General features: G+C 36.4%; 1 protein-coding gene across 1 annotated transcript in view; it reads right to left on the bottom strand.

The window, feature by feature from the left end:
* Nucleotides 1-5,084: 5,084 nt before the first annotated feature.
* LOC117112730 overlaps nucleotides 5,085-10,846 on the bottom strand; it is a 7,423-nt gene continuing 1,661 nt past the window's right edge. Inside the window, exons 3-4 of the mRNA XM_033255873.1 lie at nucleotides 10,117-10,299; nucleotides 5,085-5,532 (exon numbers count right to left, since the gene is read on the bottom strand). Of these exons, the coding sequence (XP_033111764.1) occupies nucleotides 10,232-10,299 (68 nt within the window). The 3' untranslated portion in view covers nucleotides 5,085-5,532; nucleotides 10,117-10,231. The remainder of the gene's footprint in view (nucleotides 5,533-10,116; nucleotides 10,300-10,846) is intronic.

Below are 10,846 nucleotides of genomic sequence, written 5' to 3'. Positions count from 1 at the left end.
GGGTTCCACTACATAGATACCAAGCTATCTGATGGTGTGGAAAAGTTGAATTTATATTCAGACGGATGCCGAGGGCAAAATCATAATAGCACTGTTGTGCAGTTCCTATTTCACCTATCGAAGAATGGTGACTATGCTGAAACATATTATGTTTATATTGAGAAAGGGGGTGGGTCCATTGTATTCGAGGTATTGATCTCTCTGCTCTCACAGTGCAACATCTGTTGTAATAAGTATTATTAGAAAGATGTTTTAGAGCATATGTATTACTAATAATAATATGTATTATTAGAATGATGTTTTAGAGCATTTAGCGATTTCCAAGTTGTGACGTTGTTTGTGATGCTGTATGTACTTGGGCAGTGTTTTTTTTTTTATGATTTCACCATGAAAACATCTTTATACACCATAATAAACCCCTATGTAATGTATGTGTAATCACTATTTGTCAAATTCCACTATAAATCATTGTATTTGCAGACTATCGGATCACTAGCGTCATATGATTTGAAGAAGGGCCCAACTCGCAAAAATGCTTTTATTGTTGCCATGGAGATAAAAATTTAATAGTTTTACAAGTTCATATAATGCAAGTACATGCATTATAAGTCTCTGAAAATGAAAACAAATAATAAATAAAAATGACAGAATTGTTAACTTTTGTTATTTTTACTCAAAAACAATTGTAATGGAGTTAGGCCCTTCTTTCATTCAGGTATTCATATGTATTATGTGAATGCTATTTGGTTTACAGTCTTCATGTTAGATAAGCCTTAAGGGGCAGCACATACATTGTATGACTATCTGTGAGCAGCTGCACCTACCTCTGTTTTACTACTGTACGTTGTACAATTTGTCGTTATTAAAATGACATATTATCATCATATACATGGGTGTTTGATTTTGCGTAGCGTGGGCTTGCGTGTCTGTCGTGTAATGCAAAAATTATGTTTTCCAAACCGACAAGGAAAAAGCTATTTGCATCACATAGCAGCTCAAATTTCCGTACCTACTCTAAGGCAAGTAGTCTTTAGGGGTATGGCCCTAATGAATATGCATAGTTCGGACAGGAGACATGACAACCCTTTACGGGTTCTTAAATTAGCCTTTTGCCTTGTAGCCTTAGTGCACATCGTTTGTTCGATATGGAATTCTATTTCCCACCACCTCCCCAATCCCCACTTGAATACAGGATGTATTCAAGTAAATACAGGATGTAAGCTGTGCTTTGATGCATTTGGCCCCAAACACTTTCTGGTACTTAATCAATATTTTATTCCACAATGGATTAAGCAACGTTTACAATACAATACAATTATGTATAATATTTTTGATATATGTGGGTGGAAGAGCTAGTAACCTATCTATCTTATGACCAATGTCATCCGCTATTATCACCAAGAAATGCTCACATATCCTAACTTAAAACAAGACAGGTTCAAGAACGAGGACATTATGCATTATGGTGTCGGATTTTCGCAATATTGGATAATTGGAGCTACAAGTCGTGCCAAAACAGTGAAGTATCGTTGGGTGAAATGCAAAGATTTTGATCATGATGTTGATCCACAACTGATGACTGACCTTCCAAAAGTAAGAATGGCTCCTTTCACAAACCATTCTACTATACGGCCTGCGATTATTTTGGACCAGTTATCCCAGTTGTTAAACTGGGACGAAATAAGACAGCTAAACACTATGGTGTGACATTTACATGCTTTAACACTCAAGCGGTACATTTAGCAGTTGCCACTGATTGCTCTACAATGGAATTCCTGTCTGTTGTGGACATTTCTTTATAATTATGGGAAGACCGAAGATGATCCAAAGTGATAATGGCACGCAGTTTGTTGGGCATTAAACCCAAAATTAAAACGGCGACAAGAGGCAGAGGCATAAAGAGGCAGAGGCATAAGAAGTAGTTTATTGGGGTATAGAAGAGGACCTAAAAGGTCGAAATATAATAGTGCTATTCGCTACCTGATTAATAACCTTGACATTTTAAATTGTATTATTCATCTGAATATCCAAAATTTTAGTAGTCATTACTTTTTAAACTATTTTATGCGATTTAGGCCTGACTTTATGTGCAATCAGATTTTCCTTGTGTGTTGTGTGTTATTATATAAAATATTAAATGTTTTCAGAGTAATTATAAATTATTAATATTTTTTTCTTTAACCATGTTTGTATTTTTACAATGCTACATTCATTAATACAGATCATGCCCTATGGTTAAGGGTGACACTACATAAGGCTGTTAGAAAGCTTCAGTTCATTGAATAAATGTAGTCATTTCCTAACCTCCTGCTATTTTTGTATTTCATTTACTTACCCTGTTTCGTTCCCGTTTTTCGTAAGCTGTGGACTTTCTTTTCTTGACTGGTGGCCTTTCTCCCGGCGACCCTGGGTATTTAGGTTTTTCAAAAACCGTGGGAATTGCACCCTTAAAGCCCCATTCCCGGCAAAATTTCACTAAAAATGACTTTTTTTTTTTTATAGAAAATACGCATTTGATTTACTCCAATTATTATAAATCATGGAAAAATATTGGCATGAATTTTAGTTTTACGCAAAAGAATAAAAAAAAAAGAGAAATACAGACTATATCTCATAAAATATTACCATTTTCTCGACGAATTCATCGTTACTAGGCAAATTCAGAGGTTGTAGATCGCATCCACTGGAATACCCTCGCTTTTATGTATACTTTATACGGTCAATAAAGTGCGCCCTCTCTAATGAGATTACTTTTTGTACTTCGCATCTCGCACAATGCGGTCGTTCGGTTAGGCTGAGATATGTTTGTTTAAGTGTCAAAATCTCAGTCAGAATCAGTTTTTTAACAAATTTGAAATAATTCCTATGAAATATTATATTTCACAAGTGTCAATACTAGCAACGGAAAATATCATGTCGGCCGTTTTTATGTGTGATAACAGAACCTAAAATCGAGGTAAAGCTAGGCTTAGCCAGCAGCGTTGGATAGGCTAATGTTTTCGGCGCCTACGATATTTCTTCTCACGACCTATCGCAAAATCAACATGAAAAATTCATCCGCATTTATTTTTTGTGTGGAACACAAAAAATCCTAAAAAAATACCCAGGGTCGCCGGGAGAAAGGCCACCAGTCTTATTTTACATTTTTTTCATTCTTAGGAATATCTAAATTCAGTTAAACTAGCAATTCCGTATTATATTTATAAATCTTTATAACATTATACAAAAATTAGATTTTTCTTAAAAATTGAAATTTTGCCGGGAATGGGGCTTTAACTAGGCGTTTTTTAATTTTCCCCACGACTCCCAAGTAGTTGCCTATGCTGGACTTCATTTCAAAGCATTCTGCCTCAAAATGCCGTCCGCACAGCACCGAATGCTTGGTGGGCTGCCAGTCGGCCCTTGAAATACCGACAGCCTGTATCCATTTCTTCCTCTGGGTTGTTTCAGTAGGAAACGGGTGAAAACTAACCCCATTTAAGTGGGTCGTTTTGCACCCAATTGCAACACAACGCATACCAACACCATTAAGTAGACGGTAATTCGATAGTAGGTAGACGAATCTGACTTCAAAATAGAACTTCGCGACAATCAAAACAAACCGCGATTAGAGACAAGTTGAGACAAGACAATTAGGAGCCGGACAAGTCATGTGACACTATGACGTCGGTAACATTGTGAGGTTGGCGGGGCTTAAATGTTGAAAAATCGCTATAAATCATGATTTTTTAAAATTATGATAAACAGTGTGACTTTTATTTCCATATTAGACCGTGGGTTGAGGCTCGAAAATCGGCTTAGTTAATGAATTCTGTGACCCACCGATCCGGGCCACCTGGCATTCGTGAAAATGTCAATACTATTTTATCGTAACATAAAATGATTGTCGGCAATCGTGAATTTGGGGAAACTGTATCAAAAAATGAAAATTTATCTTCGAAAATGTAATGTTGTTCACGAAAAAAAAAGCCAATCACAGCACACTTACCATACCTGTTAATCAATGATGTAACGCTATTAGCCAATCACAAGCGTTCTTGTAAACCTGGTAACTAATGTAAACAATGTCGCGAGGAAAATTGCAGTGTGTACAATATTTTGGATGAGAGTTCTCCGATTTTAGTGGAATATTTCAATATAATATAAGTATACAGCCTTTAAATACAAGATATTGGTAATAGTAGTACAATTGTGGAGGTAGTACATTACAACTGCAGTCTTCTTCCGACTATCATAGCGTATTTCCTAGGCCTCTTTCCGGCGACTTTGTATAGTAGTAGGCCTATATAGATAGGTACTCAAACTGTATTGAATGTGTGTTAGCTAAGTAATACTAGGCCTATGTACGTTCGTAGAATTTGAGAATTCCTGTATATTACCTATCAGGACTACCTGACATTTTGAGACTGAATGAATGCATATAAAAGTTGATGATTTCAATAAGGAGGTGAGCAGATATGTAATATTTTATACCTCAGTTCAACTAACTAGTTCATTATCTCCCTGATCATTTATTAATATTGGTATGTAACCCAAATCAAATACACAACAGAGTGAACAAAGTGTAAGTTGAAACAACTTTATTTATAACAAAAATCTGAATACTTTTATGAATATTATTTACACATTGTAACACAGAGTAATTCATCTAACACATCATAACACCTTAGGGAGCTGCTTTACATAACTGTAGAGTTGAATCCAATCCATTTAAATGTGTGTTAAATACATAAATTGTTGTGTTAAATCAACATAACAGATACCAAAATGTGAATGCATACCAGCGTATCAATGCCAGGACATCAAGATACCAGTATTGTTTTTTACCTAGAACAATAATCGATTGGAACGAGCTATCCCAATCCCTAACTACCCTTCCAACCCTTGAACAATTTAAAGCCAAGTAAACACAAGACAACAAAAAGTAGTAAATATGTTGTTTAGTAAATCTTTAAAAGACATACTTGGCACAATAATGTAAATGTCTCTATTTGCATAATACTTTGAAATAGGATGGCCATAATATATTTACTAATTTCTGAACATGTTTAAAGTCCATCCAATATTCAATGGCTTTGTATTTATTTATTTACAAATCAGTTATAACTCGAATTAACCTAAAATTGAATGATTTACAAATTTTTAAGAATCAAATTTTATTAAATTCCAGTATGAAAATGAAATGCAGATGAAAAAATGCAGTATTAACTGATTTACACACATTTCTATGAAAAATTCTATAAAATAAGTGAAATGGACCATAATGTAATGTTAATGCTTCATATGGCCATTAAGAAAACTTTTAGTACATGTATAACATTTTTAGTGTTGTGCAAACGATATAATGTAATATTCAAACCTTCATTATTATAGTAATTCAGTCAAATGCAATTACAATAATGTTCTACAACAAATTCTTTGTCGTCATCATGAATCTCTTTTGTAGAGACAGGGTTTGCCACTGTGCATGCATCGACTTGTGGGTGCACCAAACACCACGCCGAGACAAGAACATCTGCCTTCATCTTGAACCTGAAGAATAAAAATAGAATGATTTACAAAATAACTGTTATATTCTATGAAATACAGATGAAAAAAATGCAGTATTAACTGATTTACACACATGTTTCTTTGACAAATTTTGGAACATAAGAGAATTGTTTTAGTATCAATTATCCTATAACAGAAGTGTGGGATTGTGCAAAGTATATGTGTATGGTATATATTATACAGTATTTATATTACCGTAATTCAATCAAATATAAGTACTGTACAATACTATTGTTCTTCAACAAATTCTTCATCGTCATCTTCCTCATCATCATCGTCGTCAGCATCATGAATATCTTCAGTAGAGACAGGGTTTTGACACTCTGTGCATTTGCATAGACTTGTGCAACAAACACCATGCTGACGACAAGAAAATCTACCTTTACTTGAACCTGAAGGTTTACAGCAATTGGATTTTTACAGGAACAATATGTTAGTTCAAGTAAACTGCTAGGTGCTGGGGCAAGATCTCCCCAATTTAGGACTAGTTCCTTATCCAACAGTTTCCATCCTTGTCCAATAGGACTAGGTATGTCTCGATACTGCTCTAAGCATCGAGTGTGCACAGCTGCTTGATAATTGGCCCTCAGAGTATGCTTTCTTAATAAGTCGGTTGTTGGTGGCAGACGTGCATCGGATTTAGTCAACAGCAGGAACAAATTATACCGTGCCTGATTTACAGATGAACAATCTTGACCATACATTTCGCAGACAAACCTCTCTAAATCTTTAAAAAGATCATCTTTAACACTAAATGAGGTGCCCAACCGCTTAAAAACAGATCTGTATTGGTCACTTTCAGAAAACAGCTTGAAGGGCTTTTTCTTTGACTTACCATGAAATGCACTTACCGAGTCGCAACCTGTGAAACAATGGAAAGCGATAAGGCCATCACTTACTTCATCTCCTAGCGTCTTGCTTATTGCTGATAAGCTAAGTGTTCTTCTCTTATTTCCTTTTCCAGTATGAAATAGGAGGACTGAATCAATTATCCTTGCTTTGGCCACACCTATCACAAACACACGTGTCTGGGCTTCTGATTATAACTGACTTTGACTGCTGTATTTTTGCTGCATACTGGCAGTGCAGGAACAATCGCATGTCTGCCTCTTCATGGAAACAAAACAGGTCAGGTACTGGACGTACAACCATTTTACCATCAACATCTATAAGTTCATGACACTCGCTGTCATGGGTCACAAAAACACTAACTTTCTTCAGAGAGGTAGAAGGTCTTCCACTCCATGTCTTAAAAACAAAAATTTGATTAATGCTGTCTTGTTATCACTACATGAAAGAAACTTTTTCCATTGTTGTGGCACCCTCTGATCTTGACCATAGATTGATGTTATGACTTGGCCACTGGTTGCACGCCTCTCTCTTTCACAATTCTTTATGGATACATCTCTGTATGTGTCAATCACAAAGTGGATACTTTTACTGTGATTACTTAATGATAATTCCACAAGTTGTTTAAAAATAAAATCTGCAAGTAAACCAAATGTTGCAGGTATCCGTTGCTGGGGAAGTTCTTGAATTAATGCCATACCATCTATTACCCAAACACTCCCTGCTGGAATAGAAGAAACTGGTGATGGTTGGACTTGTGATTCTATACTATGGAGCAAGCTTGACTTGGCTGTTTTGTTAATTATACCATCTGGTGTTGCCAGAGACAAAAGGAAAGGGGCCTAAGTTGTATGTTAACATATTTGGTAGATCCAACTTCCTAACACTTGCAATAATTAGAAGTCGCTGGAAGAGATTCCGATCAGCTTGAAGTACTACTTCTTTACCTCCAACTTTTGATTTGCATACTTTTTGCATTGCTTGAAAAGTCTTTGTTTTTTATTTCTTCATTGATTTGAAGATATCTTGATCTCCCTGAAGACAATTCTTAGAGTAATCCATGAAAGATTCATTCCATTTTTTCCATGCCCAATGTAATCTGTAGTCACTTCCTTTGATGCAAAAATAATGTAATGTGAACTAACTGATCGTTTGATTCCTCAAATGGATTGATCATACCGTCCACCACACTGACTACTGCTTTAATTTGCTCTTCTTCCTTTTTTACGTGTGAAGGTTGTAAATCTTTTTGGCCTGATTTTCCTGTGCATCTATTAGCCATCACCTCACAACTTTTGGAAATCAATGATCTTTCTTGATGGGATAGAATCCATCTAGCAACTGCTGTCTTGTTTCTGGTTATGCCTATCATACCCCCTTTTGTTTTGGTGTCCCTATTGCATGTTTGTTCTATTGTTTGGTCACAAGCTACTTGAGAGAAGCCATGGGTATCTTGACGTTGAACACCAAATCGCCCATTCTTAAGCGCTCTATGAACCGCAGGGTGAGTTACAGGGAGGTCGCACATCTCTAACCAGTGGACAGGCAAATATCTTGCATAATTAACATGGTCGTAAGCAAATAGCCATGGTATAAATGATCGGATACAGGACAGGTGTAAGTCCCAGTTTCCTTCTCGGGTTGCTCTGATTAAAAGTAGCACATTCTCGACCATTTCAATATATGATGACCATACAGCAAATGTTGGGACGTCAGCAGACTGTCGTTCAACATATCTTTCATACAAGGAGATCACATCACTAAACCTATCAGCTTTGATAAATGATTTAATTGGCTTATCTTGAAACGATGCTTTTAAGTCTGTCACTGTATCTAAAATTCTATCTCTATCATCATCACAAAGTGAATCAACAAAACTTTCCCAGCGAAGACGTTCAAAGGCTTCCACCATGCATTTATGCATTCGAATGGACCTATTGTAGTGATGACCATTCATTGTTCGATTCAATGAGCCTTGAGCAACAACCCCTGCCTCAATTGCAATATTTTCTAAGCCGGCATCCCGGAAACGCTTACCAATGCAGGCTAACATTGCTGAGGCTGTGTGAAAAGCTCCAAGTCGAATTACCAGCCTATCCCTAAATAAGTCTTTCTGCCATCTGATCTGCCGCGCCTTTGCATAAATTGCCTGATCAAATACAACCACTATTTCATGCTTATTTGAAGAATCAGCAATCTCAATGCTCTTTTCTAGAATGGTGTATACTGTGTCGTATTCAGTTGGGCTTGCATCAATTATTGGTAGATAACCAACAGTAGAAACAGTTGGTATATTGGTTTGGTTTAATAAGGAGTTGAAACCTGTCCACCCAGGAATAAGCTGATCAGATACATCAGTCTTCATAATCCGCATAGCTAGATCTAAATTCCTTGAATACCTCTGACATACATTATGGCTCTCAACTTCAACACATACATCTTTAGCATAAGCTTGTGGACCATAACGTTTCTGCCCATGAAATTTCCTGATACCAGGAGATGTTGGCTGTAATGACCTCTCATGAGTTCGTGGAAAAGAAAGTGAATGCTGGGATTCAGTCACATCCCTTTTTGAAGGCCATTGAATCAGAACACCATTAGTATTATGAGTGGTTCCTTTTCCTGTTAGTGTTTCCTCACCGAAATCATTATTGTCCCAAACAACTGTACTACAAATGTGTTGAGTTCCAGCTGGAAGGATGTTGCGTCCAAGTGTAATTTGTCTTTTTGCAATAGCAGTATCATGCTCCAGGGTAAATGTATGCCCTACACAATGCCCAAAACCATTTAACAATCCAACCAACCTTGCTGAGCCTGTAAGATGTCTCACTGCCATTGCGAGAGAAGTGTGTTTGGGCAGCAAAAGTCTTCCTCTTGTTTTCAGGTATAACATGTCTTGTGCAATTGATAGTAAACGATGTTTTACATTATCCGGCACATCAACCTTCACTTCGGCAACAGGATCTGTAATCATACCAGTACACCATGCCAGAAAATTGTATAACTTGTCTGGAACAATTTCAGCAGCTCTTTCTAATGTCATGTCTTTAGAGGTCGGAGGCCATATTGTAGTATTTGCTACAGCATCCATGCACATCTTAAGGTCTATTGCAGTATGATACAAATCCCTAACAGTTTGTGACTGCACTGGTAAGCTAGGTGGGTTATTGGAGTTGCCACTATCCTCACTATCCTCACTGGAGACATCTTTAACTACACTCTCAACTACATCTTCAATAGCAAGGGTCTCGGTAAAAACGATTTCACTTTCAAATCTTTTAGAGGGCTGACTAAAACACAAAACAGGGTGTGATTTCCACATTCTCTCTTTCAAGCGCCCTGTCTTGTAGGATGATGCATCCTCACATTCAACATCCATTACCTCTTTGACAAATAATTGCTTCATATGTACAAGTCTAAGTATTTCTTTCTGTTTTATAATTCTTCCCTCTACAACCTTATTACGACATTTTTGTGTAAATGCCAGGTAGCCCGGATCGGTGGGTCACAGAATTGAACGTTTTCGAGCCTCAACCCACGGTCTACTATCTGTCTCTTATACACATCATCTAGCCTCAATTGCCACAAGATCCTTATCCCTGATATCTAATAAAAGGGAATCATCTTGCTTTGCAACAGCAGCCTCAATTAACTTCCCACCACTTAACGTTTCACATCTGACTAATTTTTCAGGAACTTTTGCTCTATTAAATGTACCTTTAATATACTGCATCCTTTTACAAATGATGCATTGCGCCGGCAGAACATGACTTCGGCGAGGAAGTACTTCTACTTGTTGATTTCTGCTTTCGGATGTCGTAGAACGAAGAATTCAGTTTGGCTTTGGTTTAACAATCTGTGGACCTTCAATTTCCATACCACTTGATTTTGTGGATTCCTCTTTATGTAAAGGAAAAAAGTATGAGAGTTCTGGTACTGTGAAACATAATTATACAAACTAATTCAAAGAGCATTATCAAGGTTAATGTTGGTTTTAATTATTTCATTTTAATCAAAGTCTGTTCTAGCATGCGGTATAAGTAGTAGCATAAATGAAGAATAAACGTGGGTGATAATTGTAGAAAAACTGACCTAAATGTTTGATAAATATTACTATAATTCGCTATATTTTTATGCTGTGTCAATTGGTTATGGTTTTCTGTGTGGATGAGGCATAACATTATGCATTGTCATTATAACTTTGTAGATGTGTATAAGAGACAGGGCTATTATTGATCTTAATGTTGTAATAGTAACAATATAACAAAGTTATAATGACAATGCATAATGTTATGCCTCATCCACACAGAAAACCATAACCTATTGACACAGCATAAAAATATAGTGAATTATAGTAATATTTATCAAACATTTAGGTTAGTTTTTCTACAATTATCACCCACGTTTATTCTTGATTTATGCTACTACTTATACTGCATGCTAGAAC

This window comes from Anneissia japonica, unplaced genomic scaffold (assembly GCF_011630105.1).
Source record: "Anneissia japonica isolate Jap-2015-1 unplaced genomic scaffold, ASM1163010v1 scaffold287937_len43387_cov111, whole genome shotgun sequence".
Taxonomy (NCBI): Eukaryota; Metazoa; Echinodermata; class Crinoidea; order Comatulida; family Comatulidae; genus Anneissia; species Anneissia japonica.
This window is presented reverse-complemented; position numbering and strand designations above follow the sequence as displayed.